Below are 14,889 nucleotides of genomic sequence, written 5' to 3'. Positions count from 1 at the left end.
ATCTGCTCCTCAGCCCTTCTATGACACTGTCCATTTCTGAAATCTTGTTGTTTATCTTTTGGATTTCTAATTGTTGTTTTTGTATGATTTCTAATTGTGAATTTATTTTCACATTTTGTTCCTGCATTATTTTCCTGAATTCTTTCATTTTTTTGTTTGTATTTTCCATGAATTTGTCTGCCTTTTCCATGAATTTGTCTATTTTTTCCTCATTTTTGTCTGCTTTTTGCTTCAACTCTTGGATAGCTCTGAATATCAGAGATTTGAATTCCGTATCAGGTAGTTCTAGTGTATTTTCTTCTCCTGGAAAGTCATCTGGTGTTTTATTTTGGACACCAACTGGAACCATTCTGTCCTGTTTTTGTAAAGTTTTGATATTGTCTGCTGTCTTTGGGGGCATTTGGTAGTTATTTTCCTCATTTATTGATTGCAAATTTGTTTGTTTTGTCCTGGTTTTTTGTTTTATTTGGCTATGTCTGAGCAGGTGGGCTGTGTGTTCTTTGTTGTTTGCTCATCTTTGGGCATGATACTTTTTGCCTGCTTCTCCAATTGGGACGGTCAGTCGCTCAGATATGGTACAGTGGGCAGGTCTAGCTGAAGAGGAGTTGCTAGTATGGGTTGTTTGTGGCACTTACTACAGCCACCAGGGTGGGCTGGTAGTCAGTGCAGGGCAGGTTCCAGTAGGCTCTGTCTGGGCTACTTGGTGATGTGATGTTCAGCACACAGTGCAGGTAGGCAGGATGGAGGGGGTAGACTGTGATGTGTGGGGCTAAGATGGGTATGGGAGAGAGTAAGAGGAACAGGAGCGAAAAACATACAAACAAACAAAAAAGAGTGCTAGGGGAGCTCGCCGTTGGAGTGGAGACATGAGAGACTGTGAAACGGAGAAAAACAAAAAGGAGAAGAAAAAAAAAAAGAAAAGAAAAAAATGAATAAATAAAAATTTGGAAGAAAAGAAAAGAAAAGCTCCCAGGGATCCCTCTGGTGTGGCTTCGAGGTCTCAGGTAGTTGCTTCCAGGCCGTGAAGTACCGTGTGGCTAGAAGGGGTAGAGATGTCACTCGGCATCATTCAGGGAACAGGAAGAGAAGGAAAGTACAGAGAGATGAGAAGCTGAGTAATGAAGAAAGACAAAAAGGGAAAATGAAGGAAAAGAAAACAAAACAAACAAATTTAAAAAAAAAGAACAAGAAAAACCCCCAAAGAAAAACAGAAAAAAAAAAAGGACCCCCAGAAAAAAAAACAAGAAAAAAGAAATGCCCTCAGGGATTCCTCTGCGCATCTGTGCAAACTGAGTGGGCAGGTCCCAAGCTGCACAGTACTGCCCGGCTAGAACTGGCTCCCAATTTGAGAAAAGAAAAAGAAAACAAACAAACAATTCAAAACAAACAAACAAAAAAGCCCTGGGATCCCACCAGTGTGGCAGCACAGGCCGGGATGCAGTTTCACATTCGAGCGGCGTTTAACAGCCTTTCAGGAAGAAGCAAAGATGGCACTTGGAGCCAGGTATTTGAGAGAAAGGAGGGGAGGTGGCGAGAGGTAAGGAGGAAATCTAAAGAAGTGGAAAAAAGCAACAGCAGCAGCCAACAAATGGCACTCAGGGAGCCAGCCATCGCGGGTGGGTGGAATCCAAGCGACACTGGAGAGAAGGTGGTGCTTCCTGGCCAAGAGACTGGTCACAGGAAGCAGAGCAGGCCAAGCAGGGATGAAGAAGGGTGGGGGCTGGGAAAGTGTATATTGCTGGTTACCGGTTGTTCTGTCTCCTGCTGGAAGCTCCATGAAGCTGCTTTCTCGTACCTCCTGTTCACCAATCTCTGATTAGAGTCCAAGATGGCAAATCCGTGCTGCGTTAGCTGATAGGAGACCTCTGCATGTATCTCTCTTCACTTCCTGTTCTCTGTCAGTTTCTTATTCCATTCAGTGCTTGGCTGAGTTCTTTATCTCTTCATTTGATGCTTAGGGTTTCAGGATTGATGTGTTCTCTTTTTGGCTTAGTTTTTTGGATCTTTGCTGTGGAGGGATGGCATGGTGCTTCTGCCTATAGCGCCATGTTGCTCGGAAGTTGTCAGTAATTTCTTAAAGCAGAAAAGAAACACACACACACACACATGCACACACACACGCACGCACATGTGCACAGGGAGCTGCCCATCTGTCTTTGGAGCCTACACAGTGTTGGTGGAGCGCTACGTGGGGGTGCGCCACCACCAGCCTGGACTTTCATATAGGCTGTGTGAGCTAGGCTTTCTGAACAGCTGTGTAGAGATCAGCTGCCTTGGAAAAAGTGTTTCCCAGATCCCAGGGCTTCAAACCGGTTCATTCTAGTTTGAACCCCTGCTGAGAATTTGCATTTCCATCCCAGATATACTAAATCAGAATCTACATTTTAACAGGATCCCCAGGTGATTCTTAAGTATACCTTCTTGGGAACTCGTTAAAATGCAAATTCTCAGCAAGGGTTCGAGCTGGACAAACTGGTTGGAAGCCCTGCCAGATTCTGAATTCAAATAAAATTCCTGAGGTAGTTTCTAAGCTGACAACGTATCCTGGTGTCGGAATTTTGTTCTTAGCCAGCAGCCGAGAAAAGAAAAGAGTAGCACCTCCGAGTAATTCTGTTCCTGGAAGTACACCAAGTAGAGCCTGGGAGAAGCATTCCTGCCATTTTTGCAGCAGTGCCGCTGCCAGGCTGTCTGGGACAGCATACATGTGGTCCTCATCATCTCAGCGCTAACCAGAAGACAAGATCCACAAAAAGCCTTCTTGAAGAAAATCGCTTCTGAAGTGCTGGCTTTGTTACTGCTTCCCTCTCTTCTTCACTCCAAGTTCCTGTGTTTCTCTCTCCAATTTCCCACTCTACACCCTGCTCTCCCAGTACATCCCATCAGAGAGATTAGAGTAGATCCAGTTTTAAAGATCACACGGGCACACATGCGCACATGCTTACACATGCTCATGAGCACACTCGTGCGCCCATGTCCACACACACTGATAAAGGAAGGAACAGTGCTGGGGGGTGATGGCTAAAAGCCCTGATGTGTTTTATGGCTCAGAAATTTAATCAATTGACTTTTCAAAACAAGAGACTGAGACTTTCACACGTTGAGAAAGCTTTTACTTAAAAGGGTAGGTATTTGGCACTCGGTCTGAAAGGCTTAATTAAAGAGTAACATCTTCTAAGCCTCCTTCCTTTACCACCAGAAGCAGCTCCGGAGGGCAGAATACTCAATGCAAGGCCTTATCCCGAAGGACTAGACTCTATAGACTCTCAAATCTCTAACCCACTAACAGCTCCCTGCTCCTCTTCTCTCTCCTGAGTGTACATGAGGAGGGTGTGGTGGGGGTGGAGTTTGCTGGGAAGGAAAATGAAGAATTACTGTTAAATTATTAAATCCTGTCAGGAATTTGGGAGAGAAAAACTGCTAGGAGGAATAAGGTGAAGGGGACTTTTCACACATAGTGAACTGAAGCCTTCAGAAGAGCGGTAAGAGGGAAGAATGGTTTGCGTTTTCATGCATTCATTTAATAAATATTTATCACCACAAACATGGTACTAGTATGCCATGTGTGCATTTACTGAACTTAAACCCTAATAGCAAAGAACAAGCAAATAAAATTGAAATTAGTTTTCATGGATATGCAGCAAATGACGAGGATCCACTGATAGAGAATAATCGGGACTGGAGGTGGATAGGAAGGAGCCTTGGTGGTGCAATGGTTAAGTGCTTGGCTGCTAACCAAAAGGTTGGTGGTTCAAACCCACTAGCTGCTCTGTGGGAGAAAGGTGTGGCAGTTGGCTTTGGCAAAGATTACAGCCTTGGAAACCCTATGAGGCAGTTCTGCTCTGTCCTACAGGGTCTCAATGAGTTGGAATCAACTTAACAGCAACAGGTTTGGTTTTGTTTGGTTTTTTGGAGGTGGACAGCAGCATAGTGACGACTGTGAGGATGGCACAGGACCAGGCAGTGTTTCATTCTTTTGTACACAGGGTCACTAAGAGATGGAAATGACGGGACGGCACCTACCAGCAACAAGTCCATGTAATTCTCTACCCTCAACCTTTTTTCAAAATGTCTTAAAAGCATTTCCTTCCTAATCTCTCAGTATCCACTCTTTCCTTACTCTAATACATCACGCATACAGCAACCAGAAAAAATCTTCTTAAAACGTAAATAGGATCATATCACTCTCTTACTTAAAACCCCTCAATGCTTTCCCATTTCACTGGGGACAAAGCTTCAACATGCAACCATGATTTAACCTATAATGTCTTCTGTGATCTGGCGCCCACCCAGCTCACCTATGTATCTTCTGCTACTCTTCCCATGTCCACTAAGACCAAAGCAAACTTTCAGTTCTGTGAACACCCAAAGCGCTTGCTTGCCTCACGGCCTTTGCTCTTGCTGAAAATCTCATGCTGTCTTCACGTGTTAACTTTTATCTGATCCACAAATCTCTACCCTGTTGGTTAATATGAAGATCCTTGTGACCTTGATCAGAGAGATTTCAGTGGAATGAGTTCAGGAGTGGATGGAAGATGAAGTGTGGAAAACATCCATAGTTCTTTAGAGAAGTTCCGCTTAGAAGAAAACCTAAAAATGGAACGGTACCTGCTACTCTGTGTTTATCAGTTTATTCGCATTAAGCAATTTCTGCATGCATTATTTTCTTGTGGCTGCTGTAACAAAGTCCCGCAACCCTGATGGTCTAAAACAACATACATTTATTCTCTCACAGTTCTGGAGGCCGGAAGTCTGAAATCAGTTTTATAAAATGAGGGTGTCAGAAAGACTGCACTCCCTCTGAAGACTCTTGGGGATAATCGGTTCCTTGCTTCTTCCACCTTCAGGTGGCCGATGGCATTCCTTGGCTGTCGCCATATCGCTCTAATCACGGCCATTATGGTCTCACTGCTTTTCTCCTCTTCAATTCTGTGTCAACTCTCCTTCTGCTTCTCCCTTACAAAGGCACTTTTGATTGCTTTTTGTCCAGGAGAATCTTCCCATCTCAAGATTCTTAACTTAATCACATCTGCAAAGACCCTATTTCCATATAAGGGCAACATTCACAGGTTCCAGGCATCTTTAGGGGGCCACTGTCTGCCCACTGAACCACACCAGGTTATTAATTTATTTCTGAGAGCCTAGAGTAATTTGCTTATAGAGCTGTTGGTGATTTCTTAAACTTGTCACTTTAAAAAAAATATTCTAATCCTTTTCAGGTTTAAAAAACCAAAAAACCTAAACCCGTTGCTGTTGAGTCAATTCTGACTCATAGCAACCCTATAGGACAGAGTTTATGGTTTCCAAGGAGCATCTGGTGGATTCGAACTGCTGACCTTTTGGTTAGCAGCCTGCGCTCTTAACCACTGTGTCATTAAAATATTGAAACTTGATATTCCTCTTTTTTTTTTCTCCCAATTTCATTATTCCTTTATTTCTAGGTTCAAAATGTCAATTACACATATATGAAATGTTTAGGACCAAAAAAAGTACAGTTTCTAATGTACGTTTATGAAACCTCCTTCGTTCCTCTAAGCTTGAGTCTTGCACTCCTATTGGCTGCTGGATGTCCTGCAGGCATCTCAGGCTCAGCACCTAACTCCCAGGTCACCTCCTCTACACTTGCTCTTTCTCCCTAATCCCTATCGGCCGTCTGCCCAGTCGCCACAGCTGGGGACCTTGGTGGAATCTCCGACTCCTCCTGATTTTGTTGTCCACATTTCATCAGTTGTCAAGTCTTGTTACTTCTACCTCTGAAGTATTTCTTGAGTATCACGCTTCTTTATTTTTATTTTAAAAAACCTTTTCATTGTACTTTAGATGAAGGTTTACAGAGCAAATTAGTTTCTCATTGAACAATCAATACACATATTGTTTTGTGACATTGGTTGCCAACTTCATGACATGTCAACTCTCACCCCTTCTCAACCTTGGGTTCCCCATTACCAGCTTTCCTGTCCCCTCCTGCCTTCTCGTCCTTGCCCCTGGGGTGGTGTGCCTATTTAGTCTTGTTTTGTTTTATGGGCCTGTCTAATCTTTGGCTCAAGGGTAAACCTTAGGAATGACCTCAGTACTGAGGTATAAGGGTGTCCGGGGGCCATATTCTCAGGATTTCTCCAGTCTCTGTCAGACCAATAAGTCTGATCTTTTTTTGTGAGTTAGAATTTTGTTCTACGTTTTTCTCCAACCCTGTCTGAGACTCTCTACTGTGATCCCTGTCAGAGCAGTCAGTGGTGGTAGCTGGACACCGTCTAGTAGTGCTGGACTCAGTCTGGTGGAGGCCGTGGTAGTTGCGGTCCATCTTTCCTTTACGTCTTTGGTTTTCTTTATTCTCCCTTGCTCCAGAGAAATCATGATTATTAACTTCTTGAGGCAATATCTGAATATAAATTTCTTATTCAAATTGCCATTACTGAGTGCCACGGTCAATCCTTATGAATTCTAAATAAATCCAAAGTGTATGAGTCAGGGAAATCTAGGCTAGTGCAAATGGTTAATGTCCTTGGCTGTTAACTGAAAGGTTGGCAGTTCAAGGTCACATCAGAAGAAAGGCCTAGAAATCTACTTCCAAAAAATTAATCATTGAAAAACGTATGAAGCTTTTCCTCAGACACACATGAGGTCGCCATTTGTTGGAGTCAATGTGAAGGCAACTGGTGCTGGTGTGATCAAGACTGAGACACATAATACAGCGCTGTTACTATGCTGATCTTGGTTGCTCTAACTTAGGGCTATAATCATTGTTTAATATGTATAAGTAAGTTCTTTTTAGCATTTAGGTAACTTAATAAAATAATTTGTATGTGTGCACCAATAAAGAGAACCATAAATGCTATATGTGAATCGTTTTAAATAGAACCACTCTGGTGTTAAATGTGTTCAGAGCTTTATGTCAATCTTTACATGCAGGCTAACTCTGACTCATCTTTAGGATGAAGCTACCCACCTTGTCCAATCTCATCACTGCTATGCCTGAATATGACTTTGTTCTCTCCTTGTGTCTGACTACCTCCAACAGGCTCTCTTATTTACCTTGGAGCCCCTGCTCTTGGCATTTCTTTTACTCTAGGAAAAGCTGGTTCCTGGAGGCTTTGTACCTCTATCCTCGAGTAGAAAACCTGAGATGAAGCGGAATTGCTAACAACCTGCCCAGATTCTCTCTGCTCTTCCTGGAACACCCTCATTCTTCTCCTCTCCCCTCATTTGACAGATACACAATGAGACAACTTAACTCACTGGTACCTAGTCCTTCTGATTTAGTAGCTTTCAGTAACATACAGCTTTTCATACAATAAAGACTGATTTTTAAACAATAGTCTTTTGTGTATGTACTCTGGAAAAAAATCACTCACATCAACGGCTTTGTTTAAAAAAAAAAAACTAGCTTGGTTTTGACAAATAATTCACCAATGTAAATGAAACCCACTAAAGTCAAACGCACTTCTTTACCCTCGGGCCTCATTCCTAAAACAATTTCAAGATCTTTCAGGAAGTACTTTCAAACACTGTGAAAACAGGGAGAAAACATTACAGGATACATATTCATACACTTAACTCCCTTAGGTATTTAATCTTGTGGTCATTGTCACAACTGCCACCCTCTTTGCATGCCTCAGAGGCAGGAGGCATAAATGACTAAGGCAAAGTCTCCTTTTATGGCTCCAACTGCCTTTCGGGCATTTTTCACTGGGGCTGCATCGGGCTCAAGTGTGGAGCAGGCTGGAGAAGGAGTCCAAGCCAAGATGCCCACCTTCGAGTCCCAGCTCCACAATTTCTTAGCTGCAGGGCATTGGGTAAACCGGTTCACTCCTCTGGCTGCTCACTTTTCTCACCTCTAAAATGATCCCACTGAGCTCAGTAACCTATCAACTACATTGTTAAAAAAACGCGGTAGGCATCAAAATCACTTCTTTACATAGATCATCAATCCACATAGAATGATTTCCACTCTAAGATGGTTCAAAGAAGGGGTTTACTGATGACAAAGAAGTGGAGTGGTGCAGATTTCCAAGATACTGATTTGAAATTGCCTACTGTCTATGCACAAATGTTTCCATTTAAATAAAAACTAAGTATTTTCCAGCAGCTAGTTAGCTTTGGAGCTATTTGCTTTAATCATAGCCAAAGTGACAAAGTAGAGGGAGGCCATTTTAGGTCACTGTTGCATTGTCTGTACCAAAGCTTCAATGGTCACGCCATCATTAGATGAAATGTACTCACCACCGGATGGAGGGGTGTTCCTGGAAACATAAATTGCATCTGCTGGGCAAGCATCGCTGCTGCTGTTTTTTGCTGGATCAAATTGTTCCTCCCATTAATTTCTAGCTGAGTTTTTAAATGTGTCGGAGGGTGAAGATACTTGCAGTTCTCTCTTGAACAGCGGCCCTGTAAAATGAACATTGGGATTTTAGGAGTGCTGTGAGAAGCTTGCCACTCCAATGTCAACCATTTCACAATTGCTCCATGTACAAAAGGCAAGAATGCTAAGTGTGCCTGTGCCTGCACGTGGGTGTATGCATGTGTGCGTGTACATGTGTATGCATGCATGTGTGCGTGCCTGTGTGCGGGTGCCTGGGTACGTGTGTGTGTGTGTGTGTGTGTTGGGGAGGAGCACACAGATCTTTACATGATTGTAGGGGTTTCCTCAAACCTGTTGATCAGAAAACAGGTTTTTTTTTTTAAATTAAAAAAAATTTTTTTAAATGGATTCTAAACCCTGCCAACAGACACCAAAGAAATGTGACTGCTGAGGGCAGAGACAGACCTTTCTCCTCGGCAGTACGGAAAGCAAGCAGAGGAACAGATTTCATGTGACCCATTAGAAAGAGTCCCTGAACTTGCTTTAGACAGGTTTGCAGGTGCTGTGGTGATGTCAACATATGAATGCTTATGTGGCAAATTCGTGCAGCGGGGATAGTAATAACAGCTCCTGAAATACGTGTTCCCGATTGGCTGGAGACATCCCTCAACTGTTCAACATATTAACGAAGAGACAATGGTAGTATAAGAGGGGACATTGATTTATCATTTATGCATAGGAGAAATGTCCAAGCATCAACTTAGATAATCACTTGCAACTGATTACCTTGCTACGCCAAAGCTGCCACGTCACGTCCCCACCCACCCCATGACTGGAGCATCACATCCGATGTCGCGATGTGACATAGTAAAGAATGTTTACGGCTGACGTAGGTGAATAACACCTGGACATGAACGTTGGCAAAGTGAAAAAAAAAAATTAATTAGGTGACAGGTATGCATCAACCAGACCTGAAAAGTCATTGTAAATGGTAGTGTTTATGCTTCAATTCCCAAGCTTTCAAAACTAGCAATTGAGAAAAAAAAAAAAAAGAATAGCAAACTATGCTAACCGGTATGAGTATTATCATTCCCTAAAGAAGTAGTCCATTTGCAACCAAGAAAAGAGAATATGGGTTTGTTTACTAAATATAAAAATAATTTTAAAAAGCAAGCTTGGTGGATTTGTGGCAACAAATGTGTTTATAGTCATCCCAGTTCTCAGCATCTGGAGTTCTCCCTACGCTTCCCACTAATTTCAGCTGTACTTTCGCGGCTCAGGCTTCTTTTCCCAGAGTGTGACTCTTCCCCACCACCATGAAGAGGGGCGCACGTGGGTCCCAGGCTCAGCACTGGTGGTCTGCGCTGACCAGCTGAAGGCCGCTGTCCTGAGGTCCTACTGTTAGCTGCATTAGCACATGTCTCCTCTGCAGAGAGACATACACATGGTCCTGGGGACATCAGAAGAAAGAGCTCCTCATTTTCTGCTAATAAACGTCTTTAACACTGTGGGGTCCCATGGCCAATGTCAGCATTTCTCCACAGTCCCAAGTTCATATTGTGGCTGTTTCATTCAGCTTCCTGCGTGAGAATATAGATCTTAGGGCGAGTACTGGAAAGTCGATTCTAAAGATCTGGAGTCCCTAGCAAACTGTTAACATGCTCACTGTTAACTGAAAGTTTGTAGTTCAAGTCCGCCGCGAGGTGCCTCAGAAGAAAGGCCTGGTGATCTACTTCCAAAAAAATCAGCCATTGAAAACCCTGTAGAGCACAGTTCTACTCTGACACGCATGGGGTCGCCGTGAGCCGGAGTTGACGCAATGGCAACTGGTTTGGTATTGTCAAGATCCAAGTAAACTGGAACCACAACTGGAAAATAATCTAAATCCAAACAGTCTAGGAATTTGACTCTTTCTCTCTCCATCTGCATCTCTCTGTAACTCTGACCTGTTTTTATTCCACCTTCATGTTGCTCATGGTTTTGTGGCTTCCCAAGTTTCCTCCAGCCCTAACAATTTGCTTCGGGCATCTCTTATTTACTTCCCTTTCTGCCCTCCCTTGATAATGGCCTCCATCTCTCAGTTTGCTAATATCAAAATCCAAGAAAGCAATCAGATTGGACCAACTCCCGGGACATGGGTCTCTGACCACGCTCTGGATTGGCTGCCTTTAAGTCACGTGCCCAAACACGATCCAGTCATCTATGGTGGGAGGTGATTTAGTCTGGTCTTTTTACTAGAAGTTGAGTTCTGCACCCCACTTTTCTCCTGTTCCATCAGGGACTCTCTGTTGTGTTGCCCGTCAGGGCGGTCATTGGAGGTAGCCAGGCACCATCTAGTTCTTCTGGTCTCAGGCTGATGAAGTCTCTGGTTTATGTGGCCCTTTCTGTCTCTTGTGCTAAAATTTTCCTTGTGTCTTTGGCATTCTTCATTCTCCTTCGCTCCAGGTGGGTTGGGAACAATTGATGCATCTTAGAGGGCCACTTGCTAGCTTTTAAGACCCCAGACACCACTCACCCAGGTGGGATGCAGAACATTTTCTTAATAAACTTTGATATGCCAGTTGACCTGGATGTCCCTGGAAACCATGGTCCCCAGACCCCAGCCCTTGCTACTCTGTCCCTTGAAGTGTTTTGCTGTGTTCAGGAAACTTCCTAGCTTTTGGTTTAGTTCAGTCGTGCTGTCTTCCCCTGAATTGTGTGTTGTCCTTCCCTTCACCTAAGACAATTCTTGTCTACTATCTAGTTAGTGAATTCCTCTCTCCCTCCCTCCCCACCCCTCCCCACCCTCGTAATTATCAAAGAATGTTTTCTTCTGTGTTTAAACATTTTCTTGAGTTCTAATAACAGTGGTCTCATACAATTCTATAGAATCTTTAATCAAAATGTTCAGTAATGGTAGCCTGGCACCATCCGTTTCTTCTGGTCTCATGGCAAAAAGGGTAGTTGTTTATGGAGGCAATTAGCCACATAAATGCTGTTATTCTTGATACAACTTGGACTCTTAGGGAACTATAGACAGTGTTTCAGGCTAATAGAATGCAATTTACAACATCAAGTTAGTAATCCCTCAGTAGAACTTTCTTCTTCATGAGAGTTAATGTAATTTCCTAGTGTCCTTACTTAAACATGGAGTAGGGGATTCTTATTGATCATTATTGATCACTTATGTGCCAGCAATTTAAGTACGGTTATCTCATTTTCTTCTTCAACAGCAGTAATGATCCCTACTTCACAAAATAGCAAATGAGCTCATAAAGGTTAAGAAACTTTCCCGAGGTCATATAACTGGTTAGTGGCAGAGCTGGATTTCAAAATAACTCAATTACATCACTGTACCAAGTTATTTATTAGCAATAGTTAAAATTCAGGGTGGATGAAAATCTAGCATTATCCTTCATAAAAGAGTAGGTTGCATAACAAGACTTAAAATACAATATATATGAGAATTTGGGACTGGAAAAATATCCACCAGCTTCTCCTTGGAAACCCTATGGGGCAGTTCTACTCTGTTCTATAGGGTTGCTATGAGTTGGAATCGACTCAACAGCAACAGGTTTACACTGGTAGGAGCCCCTGGGTGGTGCAAAAGGTTCAGCTGCTAACTGAAAGGTTGGAGGTTCAAGTCCATCCAGAGGCACCTCGTAAGAAAGGGCTGGTGGTCTACTTCTGAAAATCAGCCGTTGAAAACCCTACAGAGCTCAGTACTACTCTAACACACATGGGGTCACTATGAGTTAGAGTCGACTTGATGGCAACTGTTTTTTTTTTTTCCCCTTGGTAGGGGTATATAGATCAGTGGTGGGTCTGGGGGCCAACTGACTGGGCTCATAACCTGGCTCTGCCTTTTCTAGCTGCGTGAGTTTTTTTTTTTTTTTACTTAATTTTTGTGTGTGTGATTCTGCTGTTTTCATCTGAACAATGAAAATCATGATTATATCTCCTCTTATGGTTGCTGTGGGATTCAATGAATTAATACATGTACAAGGTTTAGAAAAATGCCTGGCACATAGTAAGAAGCACTCAATAAATGTTGTTATTATTATCAACCAAAAAAGAAAAAAACACTTGTATATAATATTTTATTTACAAAGTGCAGGATCACAGACTTAGTAGCATTTTGATTAGCTCTTTGGGTCTTGTAGAGCATCGATTTTCACTTCAAAACACGAGAAAAGGTACTTAATTTGATTTATTCAAGTAGTTTATATTTCACGTTATTTTCAACTCCACAGGACATTTCTGCCGGTAGTCATATTTACGGCCGAAGCACAGTTCAGTGTAGTATTACTATTTTGAAGCCTATTGCATCATGGGTATATGAAGCAAACTAATCAAAACACGGGGAGGCTCTCGGTAGTAGAAGTTTTGTAAAGGATCCTATAGGATTCTAAAATCCTCAAGGCAAAGCTGCTGGCAAAATATAATGAGCAATTTGACACAGTAAACAATTTGTAAGGAAGTTTTTGTGAAGGCATGAGATTTGTTAGGATACGCACCATTGCACAAAAACTGCTGATTATCAAAGGAAGCTGTCATAACCGAATGGGAGAAGGCCCGGTGCAGAAATGTAAAACATCTTTGTATACCAACCTTAAACAAAATGCAAGTGTCAAAATTGAGTCTCCTGATTTTAGTCCAAGAAATGAAGACAAAAATATCTTGAACAAATCTTCCTCATGGCTGGTAGGATTTTTTGTTTTTGTTTTTGTTTAATTTCTCCTCTTTTTTAGTTCTTAACAGTTACTGGAGAGGTCAGGGAAGTAGGTCCAACCTTTATGGAAAGGGACTGTACAGCTTATGCCCATAGTCCCAAGGCAAAGTGCAGCTCAGGCTAAGGCTGATCAGATGGGCCTACACCATCGACAAATGGGAGGCTGCCTTCCCTGGTCACGTAGCCTCAGGGGCTTAGCTCGCCTCAAGGGTGGGCACACCAGGTGGGGAAGCAGCAGGCAGTTTCTGGATCAAACTCGCACTGTTGTTGGCAAACACTTCCAGGCTAGGGTTTTACTCATTCATTCATTCAACAGAAATTTATGGAGATTCTTCTACGGGCCAGGCACCGTGCTAAGTGCTACTATACACAGGTGAACAAACCCCAGATACGGTGCCTCCGTTCAGGAAGCTTACAGTCCAGTGGTGAAAACAGGTATGAAGCAAATGCAACCTCATGTGATGTTTATGAGAGCAGATCGCCAGGTCTCCTCTCCCGCAGAGCCAACCTCCTCTTAGCTGCCTGGTGCTTGACCATTCCATCATCAAGGCTTCTTATTAAACAAATAATGACACAAATAAATACGTAAGTACAAATTGTGATATGTGTTCTAAAGAAAAATGAGAGAGAACAGTGGAAGGGGGTTGGGCTAGAGACTGGGTGGGCTGGTGAAGGCCCTTCTGAAGAAGTGACATTTAAACTGAGACCTTTAAACTGAGATGCAAAGGAACTGGAAGAGGGAGTGAGTGATGGCCAAGGGGTGTGTGTGTCTGTGTGTGTGTGTGTGTGTCTGTGTCTGTGTGTGCTTGGGGGGGCGGGGAGGAACAAGAGCATTCAGAGGAACACAATGTGCTAGGAGAATGTCCCCTCTGGGGAATCGCAGGCAGTGTATAAAGGCACAGAACGGGGTGCGGGTAGGAGGGGGCGAATGATAAGACATAAAATAGGAAGCAGTAGGCAGAAGCTGGAGAGCAAAGAACTCTGAAAGCCAAGTTAAGGGGTACGGATTCATTGCCTTTGAAAGTTTTTAAGCAGGAGAATAATGAGATCAGATTTGTGCTTTACGCTGCATGTAAGTCGTGCCCTGATTATTAGATTTCACATTTCTAATTTTATTATAGTTTGCGTTGTTTAGAGACCGCCTGTTGAAAAACAGTAACAATTGTGACAGAGTCCATACAGGATGTGCACAGTTTCCCAACAAAAATCATCTCCACTCCAGAAATATTTAGATTAGGGAGGAGGTTAGAATCAAGTCAGAATTTCAAGCTGAATTAAATCTATTAGAATAAGCGACCACGGAAGATTCAAATACACAGTACTTGTGTTGATTCTCAACAGGATGAAGAAGATGTTGAATAGCTATGATACGTACTTGGCAGAACAACAGATCAGAGCTATGAGAATTACATGGCCATTAAATCACACGGCGTGGGATAGAATAAATGCAGCTTTGGCTAAGAAAAGAGTTTAGAATCAGGTCGATGTGAGAAGGAAAAAAAGGATATTGGGAAATGTGATTTTCTAATCGCTTATTTTAAAACAAGTAATTTTTAGAATTTTTTTCTACTATGCTCCTAATTGAAAAAGTCAAATTATGATCTGGAAGCAAAAAAGAAAACAGAAATTAGTTAGGAAATTGTGGAAGGAATTGACAATAGGAGTTTTTGCCCAACAGGAATAGTGAACAGACAACTGTATCCCATTAGTTTTCCATGGGAAAAGCAATGGAAACAGTTAATAGGTCTCCACTGTACGTAGTGTTGTCGTTAGGTGCCATCGAGTTGATTCTGACTCGTATTGACCCACATGACAGAGTAGAACTGCCCCATAAGGTTTTCTAGGCTGTAGTCTTTATGGGAGCAGACTGCCACATCTTTTT

General features: G+C 42.6%; 1 protein-coding gene across 3 annotated transcripts in view; it reads right to left on the bottom strand.

Moving 5' to 3' along the window:
- MBNL2 (muscleblind like splicing regulator 2) overlaps positions 1-14,889 on the bottom strand; it is a 194,493-nt gene that overhangs the window by 58,153 nt on the left and 121,451 nt on the right. For all 3 annotated transcript variants that reach the window (XM_023740312.1, XM_023740313.1, XM_004386014.2), the window contains one exon: positions 8,218-8,382. In XM_023740312.1, the coding sequence (XP_023596080.1) occupies positions 8,218-8,382 (165 nt within the window). The remainder of the gene's footprint in view (positions 1-8,217; positions 8,383-14,889) is intronic.

The sequence above is a fragment of the Trichechus manatus genome, unplaced genomic scaffold, assembly GCF_000243295.1.
Source record: "Trichechus manatus latirostris isolate Lorelei unplaced genomic scaffold, TriManLat1.0 scaffold00153, whole genome shotgun sequence".
Taxonomy (NCBI): domain Eukaryota; kingdom Metazoa; phylum Chordata; class Mammalia; order Sirenia; family Trichechidae; genus Trichechus; species Trichechus manatus.
Note: the sequence above shows the minus strand (reverse complement) of the source record. Positions and strands in the feature narration are given on the sequence as shown.